The sequence below is a fragment of the Brassica oleracea genome, chromosome C9 (genome assembly GCF_000695525.1).
Source record: "Brassica oleracea var. oleracea cultivar TO1000 chromosome C9, BOL, whole genome shotgun sequence".
NCBI lineage: Eukaryota > Viridiplantae > Streptophyta > Magnoliopsida > Brassicales > Brassicaceae > Brassica > Brassica oleracea.
In genome coordinates this window covers 54,383,501-54,409,431 of record NC_027756.1, presented here as the reverse complement: position 1 = coordinate 54,409,431, position 25,931 = coordinate 54,383,501, and the positions used below count along the sequence as shown (strand labels likewise).

At 36.8% G+C, this 25,931-nt stretch overlaps 5 protein-coding genes across 6 annotated transcripts; 4 read left to right on the top strand and 1 right to left on the bottom strand.

Moving 5' to 3' along the window:
* The first annotated feature begins 1,576 nt into the window (after positions 1–1,576).
* Positions 1,577–2,793, top strand: LOC106313164. 2 transcript variants are annotated; one of them, XM_013750905.1, is made up of 2 exons: positions 1,577–1,786; positions 2,330–2,793. In XM_013750905.1, the coding sequence occupies exons 1-2, from the start codon at positions 1,614–1,616 to the stop codon at positions 2,766–2,768; spliced, it is 612 nt and encodes a 203-aa protein (XP_013606359.1). In that variant the 5' UTR covers positions 1,577–1,613; the 3' UTR covers positions 2,769–2,793. The 2 variants fall into 2 exon arrangements, with proteins under 2 accessions (XP_013606359.1, XP_013606360.1); XM_013750906.1 differs by having other exon boundaries at positions 1,607–1,786; positions 1,904–2,793.
* Positions 2,794–3,209: 416 nt separating this feature from the next.
* LOC106313165 lies at positions 3,210–3,769 on the bottom strand. Its single transcript, XM_013750907.1, has one exon. It carries the CDS (start codon positions 3,613–3,615, stop codon positions 3,394–3,396), a length of 222 nt encoding a protein of 73 aa, XP_013606361.1. The 5' UTR covers positions 3,616–3,769; the 3' UTR covers positions 3,210–3,393.
* Positions 3,770–15,518: 11,749 nt separating this feature from the next.
* LOC106315644 (uncharacterized protein C24B11.05) lies at positions 15,519–17,643 on the top strand. Its single transcript, XM_013753441.1, has 8 exons — positions 15,519–15,627; positions 16,147–16,210; positions 16,307–16,372; positions 16,457–16,554; positions 16,639–16,764; positions 16,851–17,120; positions 17,211–17,276; positions 17,361–17,643. The coding sequence occupies exons 2-8, from the start codon at positions 16,150–16,152 to the stop codon at positions 17,514–17,516; spliced, it is 843 nt and encodes a 280-aa protein (XP_013608895.1). The 5' UTR covers positions 15,519–15,627; positions 16,147–16,149; the 3' UTR covers positions 17,517–17,643.
* A 705-nt stretch (positions 17,644–18,348) lies between these two features.
* LOC106318266 (uncharacterized protein At5g02240) lies at positions 18,349–20,068 on the top strand. The gene is made up of 7 exons (XM_013756166.1): positions 18,349–18,504; positions 18,781–19,052; positions 19,122–19,158; positions 19,245–19,342; positions 19,434–19,495; positions 19,637–19,760; positions 19,844–20,068. Exons 1-7 carry the CDS (start codon positions 18,456–18,458, stop codon positions 19,961–19,963), a joined length of 762 nt encoding a protein of 253 aa, XP_013611620.1. The 5' UTR covers positions 18,349–18,455; the 3' UTR covers positions 19,964–20,068.
* Positions 20,069–20,181: 113 nt separating this feature from the next.
* LOC106318265 (ribonuclease II, chloroplastic/mitochondrial) lies at positions 20,182–24,871 on the top strand. Its single transcript, XM_013756163.1, has 15 exons — positions 20,182–20,589; positions 20,661–20,820; positions 20,891–21,004; positions 21,257–21,334; positions 21,402–21,533; positions 21,932–22,153; positions 22,298–22,480; positions 22,604–22,666; positions 22,785–22,891; positions 22,968–23,117; positions 23,205–23,364; positions 23,552–23,947; positions 24,077–24,304; positions 24,398–24,605; positions 24,674–24,871. Exons 1-14 carry the CDS (start codon positions 20,300–20,302, stop codon positions 24,515–24,517), a joined length of 2,403 nt encoding a protein of 800 aa, XP_013611617.1. The 5' UTR covers positions 20,182–20,299; the 3' UTR covers positions 24,518–24,605; positions 24,674–24,871.
* The last annotated feature ends 1,060 nt before the right edge of the window (positions 24,872–25,931 follow it).

The window sequence follows — 25,931 nt, the reverse complement described above, 5'->3', positions numbered from 1 at the left end:
AAACAGTATTAGCTTCTCGTTTAGCAAATGTATGCGACTTGTTTACGTATTTGAATTGTATCTCTCCAAATTGTTACGTTCAGTGTTATATATGCGTCTCTGATTAAGTTCTGCATTTGGATTATGTTTGCCGCGAGTAGAAGGTCTATGACATCAAGTCATCATCAGAAAAGGAGAAAGAAATCAGGAGAAAACCAATGGAGAACATGAAGCTGAGAAGAGCTAAAGAAGCCGATCAGGACATATGTGCAATCAAAATACCATATCTTACAAACCAGGAGGAATTTATTCATGAAACCGGTTTTGCTGGATTCTACACTCAACAAGAGCACGCAGCGAATTGGTTTCATATCAAAAGGATAAATGGTTTAGAAGATTTGTCATTTTCAAGTCAAGGTTGGCCTGACTTGCCTTATTTAGAAGATCAGTGGTTTATCAGTTGCAAACCAAACATTGGCGACCAGGAGATTTATCTATGCAATCAGGAGACACATCTAAGGATCCAGAAGAGTCAGGCACGGTTTGTGTCTCCTGATTGCATAGATAAATTTCCTGGTCGCCAATGTTTGGTTTGCAACTGATAAACCATTTATCCTTTTGATATGAAACCAATTCTTCGCGTGCTCTTGTTGAGAGTAGAATCCAGCAAAACCGGTTTCATGAATAAATTCCTCCTAGTTTGTACGATATGGTGTTTTGATTGCACATATGTCCTGATCGGCTTCTTTAGCTCTTCCCATCTTCATGTTCTCCATTGGTTTTCTCCTGATTTCTTTCTCCTTTCCTGATGTCCCTCATCAGATCTGGAGTCCCATAACATATGATGCAACGAAATCATGTTACCATACAATTGTATAGTGTGAATAAGATTTAAGCCCTCTGACTCTAGAGTGCTAGTACATTACCTGCATCTTTTTTTCTCTTATTTTTTTCTGCTCTTTCTCGACGAGAGTACTATGTAATATTTATCCAAATATCTAAAATTAAATATAGCCAGATCAATAATGTTTGTATTGTATGAGTTTTGTTTTTATCGTCTGACTTGTTGGTAAAAATTGAATGCCGAAATTGAAAAGCAGAAGAAGAAGAAAGCCTAACACATACACTTTCCGTTTCTTTTTAGTTATCGTTCTAGGTTTATGCATATAGATTAAGAAAACATATGATTTTATATATTTAAAAAAAAAAATACAATTACCTATATATCTAACCATATTTCAACCAATAAAAAAATAAAATGGAGAATTTTATTAATAAATTTTGCATTAAAATTCTAAAACGACATTTATTTTGAAACGAAATTTTTTTCGTACAACGATAATTAAATCGAAAAAGAAATAGTAGAAGTTACTAAACAAAGGTCAGATGATACAAATGAAAAAGAAAAGGCTTAATAAAAGCCCCAATCTCGTGTTTAGAAACTGTTTTAATCTCTGATGCTGACGTGTTCTCTAGGTGTCCGGACCCACGGAAATCTCACTCTCACGTGGGAGCCGGACGCGGTTTACTGTCTTGTAGTGTAAAATATTCATAGCTCACGTGCGGCCTAACACAAGATCCAACGGTTGCTCGCCAACGCAGGGCGTGATTCGCAGTCGCTTAAAGTTGAGAACATGGGTTTGCTTTTCTCCTTCTTTGAATATTATTCGGACACAGAACATCATAATCACTTCACCAACATCAAACTATTATCAACAAGAACAAAACTAGGTTTCTGGTGCCTGGTGGTATCTTCTTCCAATACCATGGGCGCGGATGAGAGAAGTAGCCCATCGCTGGATCATAGGTTTTTTTGTTTCTCATCTCATAAGCATCAGCTAAAACATCTCCTCTTTTTAATTATTGTACTATTTATTGTCTATTGCAATATATGAGTATATGAAACTTCCTTCTTTGTCAATAGATTGGAAACTGGATTTCGACAACTCGTATCTTGCATCTAAAATATCACTCCAAGTTTCTCTGATTCTCTGGTTCAAATCGAAATACTATCTTGTGTTCTGCTTCCGTATGTTTCCAGCAGAGTTTTCATCTTCTGTGAATAGTAGCTTACTCGTGCCTGTTGCTGTTGGGTGTTTTAGAGGTGAAGTGTGTTTGGTGTTTAGTATACTGCAACGTTGAGCACTTAGAAATCTTAATCAACGCTTCTCTTTACTCATAAGTACAAATATTACTTGTGGGTTTATTAGTTTCTGGACTAACCTGTTTAGTTCTCTGTTCTTAAAACTGTAATAAATTGAAATTTTTTATAGGACCCTTTATGGTGTATTAATTAGAGCTTATGATTGCTTGATGTACGACCTTTTACTAACCGGGTATTTGCTCTCAGCGATATCGACGATATGATGAGGGTTGCTGAGGAGGAGTCACTTGACTTGAGTAGAAAGAGGAAACTGCCAGCTGAAGAATCAGACATGTTACCCTTACCGAAACACTTTTGTCTGGAGCAGCAACAAGCCTCGCTTCCTGATTCTTCATCTCCATCCTCAGATATAGAATCGGCGGAATGCTCTTATGCTATGGAAGACACAAAAACCGGAGATGATACCTCTTCATCTTCTGCATCTGTGTGCATGTCTAAAGACTCTTGTTATTCAACCGGAAGTTCAAGTTGGAGTTCTGGTTATGCAACGTCAGGCACAGATCAATGCTGTTCCAAAGGTACTGACAAAATACAAGAATATGTTGAAGAGCTGGAGTTTATTTGTCCCGAGTATGCGGTTGAAGATATTCAAGAGCTTATAGGGTGTCAAGATTCAAATGTATAAGGGTGGAGCGTCGTTAGCAACCAAGGTAAAACTAAAAAAGATTAAAGAAGTCAATATTTGAAGTGTCACAATAATTAATGGGATTCATTTGTATTGCAGAATCGGAAGAAGCTACAAAGAAACCAACCATTGATCAAGAGTTTGAGGAGTATTTTTCAACACTTATGATGTAAACATCAAGGGCAATGTTATATGTAAATAAATATAAATTTCATCACATTGTTTCTGTTTTAGAAGAAACACATAAACATAAGAGCATTGCATTTTACAATGGTCTTGCTCACCATTTCTGATAACTTCTCATCCAAATATAACTGAGGAAACACTTCAAATATCACTCAACTAAAGAGACATAGTTTCGAATCAAATCTTCATTTTCCAACAAATTAAAACACAATCCAAAAAACAAACCGCGGTTCCTTGTCTGAAGCACAAATCGAATTCCGACAATCTCATTTTTCATATAGCAAACTCAAATTCGATACACAAAGGGAAAACGAAGACTAAAACATAGTCATAGTCTCCGAGGGCAACGATACTACACTGAAATGGGAAACATGTATCTACAAAAACACAGCAAATCCAAACCAAACCCTAGATCGGGAAAAAAAAACAAGAACCAAATCTAAGCGCATGCTTCCCGTCGAGGATGTGCGTAGAACAGTGTCTCCAGATCCGGCGGCTGAAAATAACCGTTCCTCGGCGGATCTCGTTTCCTCGCCACCATTGATTTCTTCCTCGGCGGCGGAGGACAAACCAACGACACCGGAATCCTATACTTGGAGCTTCTCGGCGTCGTACACCCTTCCTCCGCCATCTCGGTCGTCCTCTCCACCACCTCCTCCATTCTCTCTCTCGATTTCAAAATCCTAAGGGCGGAAAAACTTTTGAAGTATGAGAAGAAGCGGTTACTTGATTATTTATATCTCTATAATAAAAATAAATAGATTAATCAATCAAATCTTGAATTTTTTTTTGGTTTCCTTTTAAAACATTTCGAAATTTCTGAAATTTAGGAGGGAGATTAAAATAACAGAGAGGACGAGAATCTTTTTTTCTCCACAGAGTTGTTTTCGTCTCTTTCCAGATCAAACGGACGGCTGAGATTGATTGTTACAGCTTTGTATGAGCTGGATTTGCTTACGTGTTGACATATTATTAGTTGATGGCATCACATTTATGATGCGCGTGACCCCACTGCACCGTTTCAGACGCTCTACCATCATTATTGGTAATCTTTTCAATGCATATATACTATTTTATTTCCTCTTTTAAAAGTAATTGATATTTTATCTTATTGTAATTTGTATTTTTTTTTTCCATTTCTGTGGCGGCGCCAACTTGCCCAACAAGTCCCTTTGCGCGGGAAACGAATAATAAAAAGAGTATTATCTTTTTGAAGCCAAAAGCCGAAAACTTTTAGGTTCATACCCAATCGATCTAAACCGATATCCACACGGTCCACTCAAGTCAACAACCTTATTTGATTGCCAAAAAGGGCCTAATATATACCCTATCAGGCCCATGAAGCCCATAATATTGAACGGGAAGAGCTTGTTCCCGTTTTGAACATTACCGGAGGCGACAAAAAGCTCTTCCTATTGATCTGCTGTTTGCTCCGGCAATGAGTAAATAAAACTCCAATGACTGATGACATTCGTGCTCGTCGTTACTAGTCGTCATCTACTTTTCTTCCTATCCTTTGCACTTTGACTCGGTCCTCTAGTTTCAACATTGGTTTAATTGGTCCTCGTATAAGTTCTACAATATTTGTTTGTTATTACAGCGAAGTTTCTTAGACAAATATTAACTTATTCAAATAAAATATATAAAACATATTTTATGTGGAAAAAGAGTTGCTTGCATGTCTTTGTTGTAAGGCGTTTTTATTTTTTCTTAATCTGTAGTTTCGCAGAAATTTCAACTTTTATGTGAACATGGATGCATGGCCTATCACACTCTCTATGATGTTTCGCCATTATGAATTATCAGAAATGTAATTGTATGTATCTATTGCCTGGTGTTACAATTAAAATTAATAATTACATATCAAACAAAACGTTAGTCATACGTCTATACTTACTCCCAAGTCCTGCTATTTATTATACGTTATACGTTTAGAGGTTCAATTATCAGAGGTAAGAAAACAAACAAAAATAAGAATGGAAGAAATTCAATCCAGATGATTTTTAAAAAGTTAATAATGAACGCAACAAGGAAAGGAAAATATGTGAATAAAATAAAAATAATATAACGAGGAAAATGTACTTGGGTTTGCATGCATGGGTCATGATGGGGTCATCTTGGAAAAGGAATATATATTTTTCCAAAATCTGTTAGTGCCTGTAATTTTTTTTGATAACTGTAGTTTGATTTCAAAAGCTTTCCAGGCCCAAAGACTAATAACTACGAGATCTGCAGGATCCACGTTTTCTTATCACTCCGGGTGATCAAAGGGAATTGAACTTTGGGCGGTACTTACAGCTGTGAACACTTTACCACTAGGCCAAGCAAGTGTGCCTGTAATTTTTGTCTCTTTCACCAATGACTTAACCTATCTTTGAGCCAGGAACATTTTTTTTCTTTTCTAAGTAGCGCGATTTGGTTGTCCAAAAAAAAGTAACGCGATTTGAATATGGAGAGATATGCATACTGGAGTATGTTGGAGACATCAACAATACATTGACTTTTATTGTAAATAGTTCTAATAAGAGATTCGGATCTTTTAATAACTTTCAGATATGTTTTAAAAGTTAGCATTATATTCCAAATTAAATTGACCTTTTTTGTTAAAATTAATTTGACCTCTTTTTTAAGGTAATTAATTTGACCTCTTCTGTTGAAGCATTTGGGATCATATACAGTTTCAGATAGATTGTTTATTTATTCATTCTACAATTATTTGTGTATTTACATTTTGTTTATATACACGTTATGTGTTGAACGGTTTGGTTTTTTCTTGTTAAACAAGCTGTGTTTCTTCTAATTTCTACGTTCTCTAGATTTTCTTATATTGATTATAGCTGCGATGATAATTTTGGTACATATCAATATATGCTTACCTAGTGACATCGCTAATTGATGTTAATCAAGAAGAACGACAAATATTAAGCCCTTTCATAAAAAAAATTAAGAACAACAAATATTATTAACTAGCTATCACTATATTAAATCTAACTGAAAACGCTGAATCAAAATACAAGTAGGGTAAAGTTAAAAGAACGAATATGTCATTATCAGGGCCAACTAGCTGCTTTCGATATAAATGCAACAGTTCGGACAGAAAAAGAGTTAGAGAACTCGTTCTGACCCCTAAAAAAAAAGGGGGGGGGNNNNAAAAAAAGGGGGGGGGGGGGGTGGTGTTAAGAATTAGTCAATATCAAAAACACCAGTTGTAATCTTAGTAATAGTAATCAGTGTTTCATTTTATACACGTAATTCCACAAAATTAGTAAAGTATTTATAATTAAAGGAAGTTCCATACAAATGTTTAACAACTTCGAAGGTATACGGTACAGCAAAGTTTCTATTCAAGACACTTGCGTTGGTGTTTTTCGTTCGTATTTCTTCACGATCCACAAGTCCAATTATTTGCCACTTTTATATATATAATAAACAAATACTTTATTGTTAAAAATCTGAATTGCAAACAGCTGTTGTTTCCTTCTAACTCTCGACTCTTGTCTTTTTCAGAAGTACCAATCATATGGCCAATATTGTGTACTACCCCATATTCTATTTCCTTCTCCAATTAACTAAAGATTTTTATGACATAATTATATTCAGACATATTCGCACTTTAGTATCTTATATTCACGTCTTGGCTTATTTGGTAAATAACATTTCTCTGAATTTTTAAAAGTTTAAATTTCATAAATAAAAGAAAAAACACAATTTTTGAAAATAACCTAAATACGATTGAGAGATCATAACTGTTATTTATAGTAAAATACGCAAATTCAAAAATGTCTATACAAATAAATCTGCATATAGATGCGAATTTGGACAAGGAAATAATTTTGAATGGTATATATAAAAAATCGAATGGTAATGGTGTTTATGATAATTAAAACAACTTTTACTACTTTGTTCCTATTTCTAAACGATTGATTAAAGAGTTATTTTGGGTAGATTAAGCTAAATACATCTGGTGAAATGTATAATTAAATCTTTTTACATAAAAATTCTTTATTTTTTTATCCTTTACATCAACTAAAAATCCTTTACAAATGATGGTATCTTGAATATATTATTAATTCTCAAAAGTTAGTACACGGGGACTCTTATAATCAAATGATACTTGTGAACTTCGGGTTCACACCATTAAAATGATTCTCGAAAGTACTATTTAATTTTTGCCGATATTTAATACTCCATCTGTTTTATTAGTCAGTATTTAATCATATGATACTTTTAACAATTTTTATTATTACACAAAATGTTATTTTAGAATTTTAACATAATTTATGCTTATTTTAAATTTAATATTAGTTACAAAAAAAATTGGTCTTATAAATAATTTATTTATCTTAAATATTATTATTTGAATGAATGTAATTAATATATTTTAATTATTTTTTAATATATTTAAAAATGTCAAAATAGCACTATTTACAAAACGGAAAGAGTACTAACATAGAATGCATATATGGAGAAAAGTGTACATTGAAATGATCGTTCGTGTTTAATTAGTTATTAATAAAAAATCAGAGGAATTAATCTCTTTTCATTTGCTTTGAGAATGTAATTGTGCAAGTTTGCAACGGTTGTCATAAATAAGGAGATGTACGCATGAATACCTTATTCACATACACCAACTTATAAACATAATCAAATTACCAGTTTGGTTTCAAAACTATTTTTAAATAAAAACATCATTGGTTATTCATTGAACCACAGTTTAACCAATAGTAAAATATACTGCATAATATTATTGGATATATAATATAAATTGTTAATAAATTTCATATTGAAAATTTAAAACTTCATCTAATCTGGAATAAAAAAATTCTAAAACGCCAAATATTTAAATCGGAGGGAGTATAAAAAATACATTATAAATAGAGTAGAATTTAATAAATGGAGTTCTATGAACAATTTATGTATTTGTGCTTTGCTTTTTTTTAATTTTGATAACAAAAAAAAGAGACCGTCTAGTTTTTTTTTTTTAACTCAGCACAAACTAATAAAACTAAATTATTTATTGGAATTTTCTTGAAATTGACGAGAAAAGAACAAACTAAAAATGAATATCATAGTGTTGACAAAAGAAAAGATAAAATGAAATCCAGAATCATATATCTAATGCTACTTTGAGTGTTCACAATTAAATCTCAAAGTATTACGAGCTGGTCATCAACAATGTATAGTTTAGATATTTTTGCATTGATATTATTATAAAATAAAATGAGAGAAGAATTTATTTATATTGCATAAAAATCAATAGATTATTGCAGTTGAGCTATTTATTATATATGGTTGTGGTTTGTACTCGTTAACAATAAGAATTGTACTCCATCGTTTTAACTATAGACATAAGTGACATAATGTTCACCGGCATCGGCGGCAGAAATAAATAAACAGCTTTGATATCGACAATCCATGCATAAAGAATTAACAACTATAATTTTATACTTTGATGCACATGTCATGTATGTATATTACCATCACATGTTCACATTCATTTGTCAACGAAATATTCATATTTTTAATTCGAATAACCAAGGTAAATATTAATAAATTACACAAAAATAATTGAGATAATAAATAATATAGAAAATTTGACCATGCTCGTGTTTCTCGTGTTTTTAAAATGGAGGGCTATAAGCCTTATAGGTACAAGTGGAGGCTTCAAGCTTGCGTTACATGCATGCAACTCCCATTTCCCCGGCTCCCACTCACAACTAAAAGAAGTGTTAAGATCCCTTGATGAAATGAATCTATGGAGCTAGCCTAAATTTCAAAATCAGTATTGAAAAAAGCTTAAAGATTAACCAGTAGTGGTACTCCAGTGGCGCTTGAAGGAATATACTCAATACGGCGAATCCTAGTTCGAACTCCGCTAGCCACACGGATATGGGCTATTGCTTTCGGCTAATTTGAATGCCGAAAAGATGGTCTATCTGTGGGATGTACCTCCACCCGGAGGACCAGTAGTGGTACTCCAGTGGCGCTTGAGGGAATATACCCAATACGGCGAATCCTAGTTCGAACCCCGCTGGTCACACGGATATGGGCTATTGCTTTCGGCTAATTTGAATGCCTAGGAAATGGTCTATCCGTGGGTTGTACCTCCACCCGGGGATTAGGTATGTGTCTTTAATAGACCCGGATTTAACCTTTTTTTTCAAAAAAAAAACTTAGATTTCAGACCAAACATAAGACTAATTTCTTATGTATATGGATTAAAAAATCATTTTCATTTAATATGTTTTGATAATAATTCATTTAATATGTTTATAATGTCCAAATTGAAAATATTTGTGTTTGTTTTTAATGCGACTTCAATTATGATTACATATTCTTGTCATCTTTTTTTTTCACTTATTCTTGTCATCTATATATTTGAAAATAATCCATGACTCTCCACATTTGGAAACTACCATATGTTTCTTGTAGGGAAAATAGTCTATTTTTCTATGAACTAATTGTTCCCGGTTTTTTCACACACGGATTTTTAAGCCATGCCAAAAACCACATGAACAACGGAAAAGTGGTTTATTCTCCTATAAACTAGTTTTTCCTGGTTTTTCACACACGAACTTTTAAACCATGCCAAAAAGCACATGAACAACTCTATTTTTTGAATAACATACACAAACTATCGATTTTTAAACTAATTTCCCTAAAACCGTAAATGGTGTTATTTAAATGTTAATTAGGTTTGTGACGGGTGGAGAACCGGTTTAATTTGGATTGATAAATACTATGTAGTTTTATCCTTCTTCTCTTTTTTTTTGTCAACTGTTCTTCTTTTTCAGAAATAGTTTTACTCTTCGTCATCAATTGGAGATAAAATTTATTATTCTGCAGAAGAATAAAACGTTTTACACGATGCATAAAGAAAGAAAAGCATCAACTACTAGCTTACAATCTCCATATATTGCCACAATGAACTATAAAATCGGCGCAATATCCCCAACTGATGATGAAGGGTAAAACGATTTCTGAAAAAAGAGCAATTGACAAAAAAAAGAAAAAAGAAAAAAACTGCATAGTATTTTTTTTATCAACCCTAATTAAACCAGTTTTCCACATGTCATAAACCAAGTCAACATTTAAATTACACCGTTACAGTTTTAGGAGAATTAGTTAAAATAGATAGTTTGTGTATGTAATTCTAAAAATAGAGTTGTTCATGTGCTTTTTGGCATGATTTAAAAGTTCGTGTGTGAAAAAGCCAGAAAAAACTAGTTCATAGAGGAATAAACTATTTTCGTGTTGTTCATGTATTTTTTTGCATGGTTTAAAAATCTATATGTGAAAAAACCGAAAACAATTAGTTCGTAGAGGAATAGGCTATTTTTCCGTTTATTGCAAGCATATTTCGGTTATTATAAACATTTGTATTGTTGAACAGGCGGTATGTAGAGCTATACCATTCATCAATTAAAAAAATGTCACGGAACCTACTTTTCAATTAATTACCATTCAAAAAGTAATTGCTTTTTTTTTATGAACAAATTTTCCAGGTAGTTAGTTAAATTGATGGGCAATAATATGATACCGAGCCAATAATATACGGATCAAAATGATTGTCAGTTCATCGTGTCATAGCTATAGAGATCCAAATAGAAGTATTACTAATTTAGCGAGTCCGTAAGTTCCAAAATTTTGAGACCTTGACACATGTGCTTAAGTTCTATGATGTCCTTGGGTCTAGGAACCTAGACGCACAGAAAGTCATAAAAGAAAATATTAAATGAGTTTTAATTCCTCAATAATTGGAACCAAAGAGATAGGATCGGCTTTTGACCCAAAAAAAAGAGATAGGATCGGCTTTTGATCATATCTTCTTCTTTAGATAATTAAATCCAATCAGACAATTAATTTTTTGATTAAATGTAAAATTTATTGAACATGACAAAAAGAATAACCATTTACAAAAATTTATAGGCCTAAAAAACAACAAATTTACAAGGCTAAAAGATGAATCTTATTCTGTTATGTATTGGCTTAGACTTCAAACCATCTCTGCATCAAACCAGTGAATTTATGGTCAGCTCTGTAGCGAAGAGAGGAGATTCTGTTTCTCATTGCCTTGTCAATGTCTCGGACTGTTTGATCAACCGTGCGATGGCCTGTCTGATGCCTTCTTCGGTTTCTTTCTTGCCATAAATGGTAGATGGTGGTTTGAAAGACCATCTTGAGCAGTATCTTGTCCATTATTTGCAGGTTGTTTGCGCTTAAAAACTGCAGCGAGGTCGTCCAATCAGGATCCGTTCTGTTACCACCTCAGTCTGTTAGCTAACTTGTCCCACACTGTAAAAGAATAGGGACACACGAAGAAGACATGGTCCCGTGTTTCATCCCTCTCTCCACACAAAAGACAGCCTTGATGAATCCCCCAAGCTCTCATTCGGTCTCCTGTTGATAGTCTGTTCCTCACAGCCAACCAGACTATAAAGGAGAATCTCGGTACTCCTTGCGTGAACCAAACACTCTTGTTCCATAAAACTGTGGCCTTCTTTTGCCTGATCTGATCCCAAGTGCGCGCTGAACAGAACCATGGTTTGAAATTGTCATCGGAGTGATTCCACATGATCACATCTTGTCCTTGTTGATCATCAGGGACCGGTTCTCTCTGAATGCGGGCATGTAGCTCATGGAAATGCCGAATCCTATGTCTTCTGACACTCCATTGCGCTTGAGTGACCGCCTCACATACTCTAGCATTTCGGGCAATGCCAAGATAACAAGTACCCACTGCACCCGTAATGTCAATAAGTCTTCCACTCTGCAACCAATTACCAAAAGAAAGCATTTCGCCCATCTTTGACCTTAATCCGTGTGAACAGATATGCTAGCGACCGAAGCTTTAACAGCTTTCTCCAAATCCAAGAACTCTTTGCATCCTCCCTAACGTCCCAAAAAGAGTTTTGTCTCAACAGGTACTGTTGTATCCATGATACCCACATCGAGCTCTTTTTCAAGATGATCCTCCAGATTAGGCTTAAAGCAAAGACTTTAGATGAATAGTGCAACTTTCTTATTCCCAATCTTCCTTCTTCTAGAGGACAACATAGGTCCTCCCATGCCACTTTAGCCTTGTGCGTCTGGTTAGGAGAGCCAAACCACAAGAAAGCGCTGCACATACTTTCTAATTTGTTCAGACAAGCCTTTGGCAAGATGAAGGCTTGGCTCCAGAAGTTGATAATGCCTCAGATTACTGATTTAATCAGTTGTAGTCGACCCGCGTAGGAGAGGCATTTGTTTCTCCATGCCAACATTCTTCCCCTCACCTGATCAGTGAGTGGCTCATACTCTTGTTTCGATAGAGCTTTGGTGGTAAATGGCATGCCCAAGTACCTCACTGGTAGCTTCCCCGCCTTGATCCCTAACCGCTCGGCCTCATTTAGCATAGGAGTTACAGTCTGACCAGAAGCAAAGATAGATGACTTAAAGGCGTTTATATGCAGCCCAGAGATCCGAGCAAATTGATCCATGACTTGCAACACCCCGCGGAGTGACCTGCTAGTACCATTTGTGAATACTAGTATGTCATCTGCAAAGCTAAGATGGGTAAGCTTCACTTCCCTGCATTGAGGATGATAATCAAACTGCTGCGCTTCTGCTGCTTTATTCAACATCTTGGACAGAACATTGTTCAGTATGACGTACAAATAAGGCGAAAGCGAGCAGCCTTGTTGAATTCCTCTCGCACTCGTGAAGAAACCTTTTAGACTGCCATTGATTGACACCGAGAAAGCAGCTGTCGAGATACAGACCCTAATCCAGAGTATAAACTGTGCAGGTAGACCCATGGCTTTCAGAACATATGTGATAAAAGACCACCGAACCGTGTCAAACGCCTTGGAGATATCAAATTTGATTGCAGCTCGATTGAAATTTCTGGTTCTGTGGTAGCCACTCACGAGCTCAGTGGCTAGTAGGACATTCTCCAAGAGTAGTCTACCTTTGATGAAAGCAATCTGATTTAGCTCTATTGCCTCTGGGAGAATTTCTTTGAGCCGAGAGGCAAGAATCTTTGAGATGACCTTGTACAAGAAGTTACAGCAAGCTATCGGTCGATACTCCTTCATAGTCTGTGCTCCTTCGGTTTTAGGTATGAGCGAGAGGGTCGTTGCATTGATTCCCGTGGGTAAGAATCTATATAAGAAGAAAGACTGCACTGAGACAACAAATTCCCTTCCTACAATAGACCAGGCTGCTACGAAGAACTCTTTGGTGAAGCCATCTGGGCCAGAGACCTTATCGCTTGGCAGAGCATGCAAGGCAGAAACAATTTCTTCAGCTGAGACCGGAGCTACAAGACTAGCAACTGATCCAGCAGTGCAGCGATACGATAACAGTTCCTGTAGGAGAGGGAGGGAGTCACCTTCAGAGTCCATATCCTGCACTTGGAGAAATTTCTGAAAATGCATGACCGTCTCCTTCTTTATGTCTGGAAGATTTGTGAGTGTTTCACCCGCCTCATTGACAAGAATTGTAATGGAGTTTGAAGCATTCTTAGTCTGAACCGAGCGGTGGAAAAGAGTCGTGTTCTGATCCCCTGTTCCCATCCATCTTATGCAAGACTTCTGTCTAAAAAACTTCTCCTCTATTGAAGCCAACTTGTTCCATCTCGCTGATGTCTCAGCTTCTGCAGCAAGTGTAACAGGGGTTGGATCCAACAGTACCACATTTTGACAATGGCACATCTCCTCAAATGCAAGCTTTGTCTTGTATGGTAGATTCCCGTAGTGAGTCTTGTTAAGGAGTCTCATTTCGAACTTGAGGAGCTTTAGCTTGGCTTGGAATCTGCTCAAAGCCGAGCGGGAGTGATGAATTTCATGATTCGTCTCCCACACTCTTTTAACAACTGGGAGGAACTCAGCAGGCTGGGTAAGGTAGTTGAAGAAACGAAACGGTTTGCGGGCTTCATTGTGGTTACCAGTAATATGAACCACACATCTTGCATGATCAGATATGCCTCCAGCCTCGAATCGTGCTACCGACTGTGGAAAGTCTCTAAACCAAGCCGCGTTTATCAAAGCTCTATCCAACTTCTTGCCTATAGGATCCTCATCTCGCTTGTTCCACCAAGTGAATAGAGCTCCAGTTGACGCCATATCAGTAAGATTACAGTCCCCTACCAATTCTTGGAAATACCTCATCCCCAGTTGAGAGGAAGGGGCGCCACCCCCACGGGAATGCTCTCTAGTAGAAAGGGTTGCATTGAAGTCACCTATGACTATCCAAGGCAGGTCTAAATACTGATAAGCTGCCTGTGTACCTCGTAATTCATCCCACAAAATTCTTCTTTCCATTTCACTGTTCGAAGCATACACCGCTGAACAAATGAACTGCTCTCCTGTTTCATGTGACTGGACGGCACAAGTGATGACCTGAGAGCTAACGTGAAGCTTTGTCACAACCACCTTGTTTGTCCAACAAAACCAAATGCGCCCTAGCTGACTGTACTCGTAATTGGCCATAGAGGCCCAGCCCGGTAGCGCTGCCTCCATACAAACTCCATAGTTTTCTTTCTGAACCCTCGTCTCCAGCAGACACCCAAAAGTGAATTTTACTGTGTGAACCCAACGCCGTATTTCTCTATGTTTGCGTGGCATGTTGAAGCCACACATGTTCCATGCACAAAAGGACTTCATAACTTCCGAACGGAAGCTTTTTTAGGATTGTTACTAGACTTGACCGCTTTAGAGTTAGCTCGAATCAGGCAATTATTGATTGAAACTGCAAACGAAAAAAAACATGGAAGTAACCATAGTTTCAACAATATTTTATAATTTTCTACACAATACTATTAGTTATATTTATGGTATGTACTAGTAATTGCAGAATTATAACCTAGACAAACAATGTTTGGCTTTCGTTAAATAATTGTTGCATATTTATGTATATTTCAACTTTCTAAAAGTTTATCTTAGATGCACATGATGGTGGATCTGATCAACTTGGTGTCTTACAGCTTATATAGTTGGCAACCGATATTGAATTCATATGATACAATCAAAATCCAAATACCCAAAGTTGAACGTATTACTTACTCATACGGCCAAACTATTGGACCAAAACGGGATGAAAATTCAAAGACTAATTTAAAGCAAAATATATATGTAAAATATGATATAAGAAGCTAGGTGGCTCAAGAAATTCGGTTGATATAAAAACGAAAGAATGCTATTATTCCCATAGGTTCTCGAGTCATCTAGAGACGCAAGCTTGGATTTCCATTGATAAAAAAAAAACGAAAATTATATTTTCTGGTCCATAAAAATGTTAAGTATCTTCTTGAGTTCTTTCTTTCTGTGAAACAATCATATGATACATATAATTATTGCAACTTTTGATATATTAGCACGCATTAAGAATTTAAGAATGTAAATGGCGTGGTCATCCTCTTAATTTGACTTGTACGCTAGAACTTAGAATTTAGAAACACACGGTTTAAATAAAACTAAACTAGTTAGGAAGAAATATAATTAATTAAAAAGTTAATATATAAAATAAATAAATAAATGCGCAAATAGCTTTTAGTGATCGAAAAGAGCCAGAGAGAGTTTCCTATATAAACTCCTTCTATGACTCTCTCTATCCCTCCCCCGCACCTTTCTCTCTCTTAACATATTCTGCTCTTTCTTCCTCTGCATCCGCCAGTTTCTGTTCTAAGCTTAAGGTAGAACTACTAAATCCTTCTTCAACACCTTCCTGTTTCCTTCTTGAGTTTACGAACATTTCGTTGGTTCTGTCTTTTGCTTACAAATCCCCTGCTGTTTTTCATCGGATCAGCTCTATAGCTTTATACGGTTACTTATACCGTTTTACTTTGATTAATACATCAGTCATTTCAGTAGTAGAACCAATTTATCTTTATTTTCCTCAGCATCAGTTTAGAGCCATCACTATATTGTGTTGTCCACACACGTGTTAATGCTAAATGCATACATGATACGTACATATATAGACATATTCTCTTTTGTTTGTATATGTACTACTAATAATTATTTTGGAGTGGCTGTAACTCGCTGAATCTCTCTGTTCGCGTCTCAAAAAATCTTATCCCACTTTTCTTAAGACACAAGGAACCTTGTCCATTCATTTGACAAAATTATTTGTGTTAATTTCTGTGATTCAGAATCAAAACTCTATTTAAAGTAATAACTCATTTAATATTTTTGTCCTGTGATCCAATCAGAGAATGGAGTTCGAAAACCGGTACGGAATTGCAACGACGCAGAAGTACAACTGTCTCTTGTTCGGTACGTACCTTCCTAACCGGAATAAACCAATGAACCTAACATTAATTACGTGAACATAGTTTCCTGACCAGGCACTTATCAAAATTTTATCTTCAGATTTGGACGATACTCTTTATCCTCTTAGCACCGGAATCGCAAGAGAGTGTGGGCAGAACATCAAAGGTAACCTTATCTGTCTCACTGTCAACTTATCGACTAATTAATAGTTCGTTTCAAAAATTGGTTTTTATTTTTCCGGTACGATAGACTATATGGTCGAGGAACTCGGTATACCGAAGGACAAAATCGTTGAATTGTCTAATCTTCTCTACAAGAACTATGGAACAACAATGGCCGGTCTTAGAGTACGTGATCAATATTCAATTGTTTTGTATATACATTTTTAAGACGTATCATCCTAATTAGCCCGATACGTCTTATTGTTTCAGGCGATCGGATATGACTTTGACTACGATGAATACCATAGCTTCGTCCACGGTCGTTTACCGTACGACAACATAAAACCCGACCCTGTTCTTCGAAGCCTCTTGCTTAGCCTTCCTCTACGAAAAGTCGTACGTGATACATTTAATTAATACCATGCACTATATTATTATATAGTTTTGATAAATAGCTAAACCACGTTTTCCTCGGTTGTTAGATATTTACAAACGCGGATAGAGTTCACGCGGTCAAGGCGTTGAAGAGGCTGGGATTAGAGGATTGTTTCGAAGGGATCATATGTTTCGAAACGCTTAACCCGACGCACACAAATGCTGCGTCTGGAGATACCGAGATTTTTGATATCGTTGGACATTTCGACCGGTCTGAACCGGTTAGTTTACTCCCGAAAACGCCTATCGTGTGTAAACCGTCCGAAGCCGCTATTGAGAAAGCTCTCGAAATCGCCAATATTGACCCTAACCGAACGGTATAGCTAACCGAAATTTTAAATAATTATTTTCCGATTTTCGAAAAACGAGGACAACAGAACTAAAGTTTTATTTATTTGTCATCGCAGCTGTTCTTTGAGGACAGTGTTCGAAATGTACAAGCTGGAAAACGCGTTGGTCTCGACACGGTTCTGGTATGATTACTTTCGTTAAACCAAACAGGAATCTAAACTAATCAAACCGAATTTGCAGTTGACACTTGAGGTTGTTGTTTTCAGGTTGGTGCATCAAACAAAGTCAAAGGAGCAGATTACGTCTTGGAAAACATTCACAACATGAAGGAGGCAATACCGGAGTTATGGAAATCGGACAGAAAATCGGTTGATGTTGGATATTCCGGCAAGGTCGCCGTTGAGACACCTGTTACAGCTTAGGACTGTTTCACCGTTGTACCTAATTTTCATCCACTGTCATTTTCAATCTTTTTTCAAATGACGTTATGTCATTTTTGTTTCTCGAGTCGTGTTTATAAATTTAAATAAAAGCAGAAAATAATCTCCATCTAGTTTGCAAGAGAAATACATAAACTAAAAATCTCCCAGTCGAGTGGAATATAAAACTAGTCAATACGCTTGATCCGAATAATTTCAATATACACTTCAAGAAACTAAAATATAGATTTTCTAGATATTAATAAGATCTCACCATACCATCGTATTATTATTTGATATTCTTTTTCCATTACATAAATATTTTTATGATCGGATATTCTTTATTTTATTTAACAAAATACAGCTACATGCTAAATTTTGCTGATACAGTCGTATCCAATATGATTACTGTATTAGTAAATAAATATTAGTTTAAAAATCTACTATGAGTTGATACCTTAATATTGGCTTAAGCAAAGATTATTTAAGTGAGAGTATGATTTTCTTTTCTTTATTAAAATACAAACAAGACAGACTTGACAGTTCAGTGACAGTTGTTTCAGAATATGCTCAGAACAAATAATTTCATGGCCGAAAACGAAGGAACACCTTTCGCACCCTAAAAAGACTTGTCGTTTTTAAGAATGACGAGTCTAGGGAAAACGGCAGGTAGTTACATATTCAAAATGATCGATACCCATAAATGAACGTATCTGGCCCATAGCTGAACACAATAGAAGTTGGGCCCAAATGCAATAAAGAGATTAGTAAGAGTGTCAGTAATTTCACCACTAATCAATTGACACGTGTCAACGCTCAACAACAAACCGTCGAAACATCTGACGGTCATTAATGCTCGTACCGATCGCTTCTTCTTTAATGGCTTCGAAGCGTTTTCTTTTGTAGTCATCGGAAAATTCTAGAGCATCGAGAGTTTCTTCAATGGCGAATCTCCCCACCGTTCTCGTTACCGGCGCTAGTGGCAAAACAGGTACTCACTCTTTCGTTTCGCTGCTGTCAATTTTCATTTTAGTTCTCTTTTAGATTTTTCTTACTGAGAAAATCCAGGGGAGAATCTGAAAGGTTTTAGGGTTTAGTGATGTTATGTTGATTATAGTGGAGGCTTATGATCCACTATCCTCGTTGTGATTCTGAATGTGTGGTTTATGCATGTGATGATGATTCTTTTTTTTTTTTTTTTTTTTTTTTTTTTGTGATGATGATCTTGTTTAGCTTGGTGATTGTTTTAATGGAATTGAATTGATAGGTCAGATTGTGTACAAGAAGCTGAAGGAGAGGTCAGACAAGTTTGTGGCGAAGGGGTTAGTGAGAACTCCTCAAGGGAAAGAGAAGATTGGAGGAGAAGCTGATGTGTTCATTGGTGATATAAGGGATGCTGATAGCATTACCCCTGTGATCCAAGGGATCGATGCGCTTGTGATCCTCACTAGTGCTGTGCCCAAGATGAAACCTGGGTTTGATCCCACTAAAGGTGGAAGACCTGAGTTCATTTTCGATGATGGACAATACCCTGAACAGGTAATTAAAAAAAAAGAGCTGGTAAATCCTTCAAAATTTCAGCTTGGATTGTCTTTTCTTTGTGTGTAGGTTGATTGGATTGGCCAGAAGAACCAAATAGATGCTGGTATGTTCATCCTCTCTTGTTAGTTGTGTTTGTCTTGTTAAGAAGTATAAAGTGCCTTATCTTGGTGAGCTTGCTTCTGTGAACAGCCAAGGCTGCTGGTGTTAAGCATATTGTCTTGGTTGGGTCCATGGGTGGAACAAATCCTGATCATCCTCTGAACAAACTGGGAAATGGGAACATACTGGTTTGCTCTTTTGTTTCTTCTTTCTTTCCTAATTGAGTTTGGTTTCTTATAATACGCCTAATAACCTTTTGGCTACCTCATGTGGGCTCAGATTTGGAAGAGGAAAGCTGAACAGTACCTTGCTGATTCTGGAACTCCTTACACAATAATCAGGTAACAAACAAACTCGCTCTAATGCTTGTTATTGTTGAAATTAACATCAAATTCTCTAGATTTTAAAACTGATGAAGAAGCTTTCTTATGATCTCATGGGTGTCTTAATTTTCTCAAACTTTGTCTGTTGATGGAAACTAGAGCTGGAGGACTTCTAGACAAAGAAGGAGGTGCACGAGAGCTCCTAGTTGGCAAAGACGATGAGCTTCTTCAAACAGACACCAAAACCGTCCCCAGGGCTGATGTTGCTGAAGTCTGCATTCAGGTTTGCTCACCAGCTTCGTCATTTTAAACATCAAGTTTACCCCATTCTTTCCTTGAGTTTTTCAATTGTATAAAAAAATACAGGCATTGCTGTTCGAGGAAGCTAAGAATAAAGCATTTGATCTCGGTTCAAAACCAGAGGGAACCAGTTCTCCCACCAATGACTTCAAGGCTCTCTTCTCTCAAGTCACCGCTCGTTTTTAGATCTTTTATCTCTATTGCAACTGAATAATTTGTGTTGTAATGTACCAAACCTTTTAAAATAAAATCTCCGGGTTCAATAAAAAAGAGTCTATAAAATTAGTCACATTCTTGTAAATTCAAAGAAGTTTGGGCCAAAAAGCAAAACATAAAAATACGGGGCCGATATGTGATTAAATAAGAAAGTTGGGGCAAAACTTGAATATCCAGTTTCTATCACACCCGCTTCACTTGCCTTTCCATCGCCACATGAACCAGAGAGAACGATTTGTTTAAGTTTCTTCGTCTTCCGTTATCGAACCATAGCGTTCGGTGGCGTCTTCACCTGCAGCTACGACGATGATGTCGGTGAGGGCAATTAACGGTTGCTTCATCATCCGCACCGCCACCACCGGCTGCGCTCCTCCCGTCTCTCTATTTCGCCACCGTATTCAGCGACTCAGATCGTCTCATCTCCGCGAATTCTCGAAATCAGGGCTTGGTTTTCCTCTACTGCGAAAGAACACCGGCGGCGGCGATGCACCGAGCTGCTCGGCGTGCATTCATAGCCTCGTGGAAAGTGTTTCCCAAGAGCTCGAATCAGTCAGCAGGCGCAAGCGAAGCCGAATCAGCGTTCGCGCCAGTGTCAAGTACGTTTCACTATCCTTGTAACTGACTATCAGCAAATCTTGAATTAAACGAGGATTAGATGAAACTGTAGGGTGAAATTAACAAGCTACGGAGAGGTTGTTGAGGATAAGCTAGTAAACCAAGAGCTAGAGGCGGGTTTGCTTCTGGAGTTCAAGAAGGATCCAGAAAGGGTGTTGTTGGCAGTCACTCATAGACCTGATGGCAAGAAGAACTGGATGGTCTTTGATCAGGTTTCACTTGTACTCATACATATTGACCTTGCTGCAGATCGTTTGACTTATTCACACTTTAATGGTGCAGAATGGTGTTTCTTCTTCCATCAAACCGCAGCAAATTACCTACATCGTCCCAGGTCTTTATAATTTTAACCATACAGAGCTTACTGATTTCCTCCAGAGGGCTCAGGATAACTTGGTACGTAATGCTAATTACTGATTGTCAAAGGTTTTAGAAAGCTGCTTTTTTTTTCTTTTTCTGGGGGTTCTACTCTAAGATGAGGTTGTCATGTTACATGAATGAGCTTGTAGTTATTATTTTGATGCAGGATACTCAACTGCTTGAGTTTGCTTGGATGGAGTTGCTTGAGTTTTTTTTTTCTGAGGGTTCTAGTCTAAGATGAGGTTGTCATGTTACATGAATGAGCTTGTAGTTATTATTTTGATGCAGGATATTCAACTGCTTGAGTTTGCTTGGATGGAGTTGCTTGAGAAGAACAAACCTGTGACGCCAGAAGAGTTAGCAGAGGTACCGTATCTTTGAGTGAATGCAGCGGTCGAGCCCTGTCGTTTGACTATGCCTGTTTAAATTTCAGATTATTTATGGTCGCTCAGATCCTCTCGAAAGCTATTGTGCTCATTTTTTGCTCTCAAAAGACGAGATATACTTTTCTGTATTGGAGTCGAAAGGTTCTCGATCGATCTATAGCCCCCGCCGTACTGAACAGGTATTACTTGTGCATCTTTTTCCCCTGTATTCATAGGTTCATCTATGTTACTCGAAGGGTGTTTTCTCCATAGACTTTCTATGCTTGGTAGTGTAAGAGTTTTAATCCTTAGATATTAGGATTTTATTTGTTTTAACAAGTAGTGCTGAGCTTCATTTATTTTCCATGAATTTGTGATATCAAGTAAAAGAATTCTCTGTGGATGAAATTTGCAACAATATTTGGAGTTTGCATGGCTGAGATTTGACCTGGTTTGTTGGCTTATGCTATTATCAGGCTTGATGATATGTGATTAATGAAAGAGAGCTTGATTGTGTGGTTTTGACTCTTATAGTTATTGATGCTCCACCACCTTATATCTTCTGATAATCTGAAATTGTTTGTTGTTTTTCGTTTAGGTGGAAGAACTTTTACGCAGGCAACGTGTGAAGGAGGCAGAAGAAAGAGAGTTTCAGGAGTTTATTCAGTTGCTGAAGTCTGCCAAGAACGCGCCTACTCACACTAAGCCCCCCAAATCTTCATGGTTAGCTAATGATAAAGTGCGAGAAAATATCGACTCACTTAAAGCTTATGCTATTGATGCGTGGGCAAGCATTGGCCAACGCAAATTGGCCGGAGTGGTGAGTCAGCTACATTCATTCTGCTAGCACTTTTAAGCTGCTGTTATACGCATGTGAAGCTACATCTCCCAAAGATTTTTATTGTTTGGTTGTTGGAGCAAAATCACAATCTTTTTGTAATCTAATGTATTTTGTGGTTGACAGATCTTAAAATCCATGGGATTACAGAAAACGGCTGTCTCGGCACTAAACCTTCTCATAGATATTGGATATTTTCCTGTACATGTCAATCTTGATCTGCTTAAACTGAATCTCCCCACCGACCACTCCGATGCAATTGTTGAAGCTGCTGAAATTCTTCTTTCAGAGTCTTCTGATCTTGATGCGGTGAGCACTTTGCCCTGCATTTGGATATGTTTGTTATATTGTCGCATGTTAGTGGTAATTTAGCAAAGTGTTGACATTCATTCTCCAAGATTCAATATTCTCACTTTCTCAAACCTTGTTTAGGCTAGGAGGATCGATCTCACACACTTGAAGGTATATGCAATTGATGTTGATGAGGCTGATGAGGTAAATACTTACATCTCCTATATTTGATTTCTGCAAAATGTACGTTTGAAAAATCAAGTCTGAATGCTATCTCATTTAACTGTCAGTATTTTTTCTCGTTCCATGGTATTTTCTGCAGCTTGACGATGCCCTGAGTGCAACGAGATTGCAGGATGGACGGATAAAGATCTGGATACATGTTGCTGATCCTGCTAGATATGTTACACCTGGGAGCAAAGTGGACAGGTAAAGTACGATGCATGTCTTTGATCACTATAACAACATATTTTTGGTCACTCTGATTTATTAGTATGTGCTCTAGAGAGGCAAGGAGAAGGGGAACTTCTGTCTTTCTTCCTACCGCTACTTATCCCATGTTTCCAGAAAAACTTGCCATGGAAGGAATGAGTTTGAGACAAGGAGAAACATGCAATGCTGTCTCTGTGTCTGTTGTCCTCCGTTCTGATGGCAGGTAACTGAATATTTCATTGCTCTTCTTTCGATTTCTTATCTACAGAATACTCAGAACTAAAAGAATACTTACAGCTTCTTGTTACAGCATTGCAGAATATTCGGTAGAAAATTCAATCATCAGACCGACCTATATGTTGACATATGAAAGTGCTGCTGAGCTGCTTCACATGAACCTCCAAGAGGAGGTTGAACTGAGATTGCTGTCCGAAGCAGCTTTCCTCCGCTCTCAATGGCGCCATGAGCAGGTTGGCTTGAGTTTTCTATTGTCTGTCATCAAAACCTTAGCATAGAAAAATCATAGTTTTTGCTAATGGTTTTACATTGGCTTTTTACATTTTCAACATCTATGGGCATTAAGTTTTTTTTTTTTTTTTTTTTTTTTGCTGAATGCTGTTTTTCTTGGAACACTTTCCTCTTTCTGGGCTGATACAGGGTGCAGTGGACACAACTACACTGGAAACTCGTATCAAAGTGGTGAATCCTGAAGATCCAGAACCGTTGATTAATCTCTATGTAGAGAATCAGGCAGACCCGGCAATGAGACTTGTCTTTGAAATGATGATACTTTGTGGGGAGGTTATAGCAACGTTTGGGTCTCAGCACAATATTCCATTGCCATATAGAGGACAACCACAGTCAAATATTGACGTGTCTGCATTTGCGCATCTTCCAGAAGGACCTGTTCGTTCTGCATCCATTGTCAAAGTAATGCGTGCTGCAGAAATGAATTTCAGATGTCCTGTTCGACATGGAGGGCTCGGAATTCCGGGTTACGTTCAGTTCACATCTCCCATTCGTCGATACATGGATCTTACCGCACACTACCAGGTAAAACGTTTTCACCCTCTCATGGTATCAGATGATTTTGATCTATTTGGGGTGGTGATTTATGCCTTAAGCTTTGTTTGAACATGGAACAATACAGTGATTTGGCAAAGCGTGTTGTTGAAATTACAGATTAAGGCTTTTCTTAGAGGAGGTGACAATTTTCCATTCTCAGCTGGTGAGCTAGAAGGTATAGCAGCGTCCGTAAACATGCAAAACCGAGTAGTGAGAAAACTCTGCAACAGTGGTCTTCGTTATTGGGTAATAGAGTTTCTAAGAAGACAACAGAAGGGTAAAAAATACACCGCATTGATCTTGAGATTTGTCAAAGACCGTATCGCATCCCTTTTGTTGGTTGAGGTAATTGCTTGACACAACCAAAAAAAAATCTTAAGCGTTTTTTATATAATATACAACAAAGGCAATTAAAACGCAGCCGTAAAATGTTTCCAGGTGGGTTTTCAAGCAACCGCATGGGTATCAGAAGGAAAGCAAGTGGGAGATGAAGTCGAAGTTCGAGTAGAAGAAGCTCATCCCCGCGACGATCTTATTCTTCTCAAAGAAGTTCTCTAGGAGTTAACAACACCTTAGTTCCCAGACAAATTCATCAAAAATGAGGCCTGAAACTGATAGAGAGCTTGTTTTTTTTTTTGCAAAATAGGTAACCAATCATCTCCACTAATATTCTTAATTTGGTTATTAAATAATTCACACTACTTAACTCTTTAGGTGATAAGGAAACCTGCTGATGAACGCAGCCAGTGGGGGCTCGAGCTATGTGCTTTAGGAGTTAAAACACATTGGTCATGTGGTACACGCTTATATGGTTCATACAATTTTACATGCTGTTGTTGTAAGTCGATATATGTAACTTGCTTTGGTTCTATTGAGCAAAAAGAAAAGAAAAAAGGGAATGTGAATATACTATTCCAGCCTTGGATTTGATCGATCTAAAAGTCTCAAACATAGGTTCAGAGCTATGTGAAAGGTATCTTGATATCCAAGTACGCAGCTAGCTTGGATCATAAGGTAGTTCAGATCTAATCATATGGACTTTCACATTGTTGATCCCTTAACTCTAGGATGAAGGTATCTATGGTAGTTTACAAAGTCAAAAATTGTACCGAGAGTTCAGTCTGCGCGTGGTGGAACATGAAAAAAAGTCAAATGCTGAAAATGTACGTCGTGTATTAGATAAGCGTATCAACAAAAATTAAATGTGAAGCAACAAACACTTGAAATGAATATTTTCATGTTACTGTGTCCTTGCATTTTGTTTTTTGTTTTCTAACCATTAATACGGGTCACCGACTAGTTGAGAATTTGATATATCGTAAGACACATCCTCTACAGTTAGGAACATTATAGTTTCCTAGTTGAGAATTTAAGAGCATAATTATCCCATAATCCTTAAGTGGGTTTCTTAATGATTATTTAATATTTTAAATGTACTTAAGTGGGATTAAGAACTCTAGTTAAGAAACTTCCATTTGGAGTTTCTTAATTAGAGGTTCTTAAAAAAAAAAAAAAATTTAGATAAAATTTATTTATTAAATAAAACATATTAAAAGATAACATTTAAAACATTGATATAAAAAAATATAAAAATAAATATTAGTAGAATAATCGAGAATAATTTGAAAGAAACATTCCGAACTCAGTTGTTGTCTTCATCACATCCAAAATTACTACATAAATGTTCAACCAAATCAGCTTTGAGCTGTTGATGCATTTGTCTATCACGAATTCTAGTTCGAACACCCATCATATTGGCAATATTTGAATGGATATATGTAGAATACGTGAGATCGACATGTGAAGTTCCGGTGTCTTCTCCTTGTTGGAACTCTGAAACATCAAAATGAATGTATCCACTATCATATTATGGAGTATGATACATGCTCTCATAATCCTCTCAATTTTGACTTTATCCTAAAAAAGTGTTGGATTTTTAACAATGGCAAATCGAGCTTGCAAGATTCCAAAA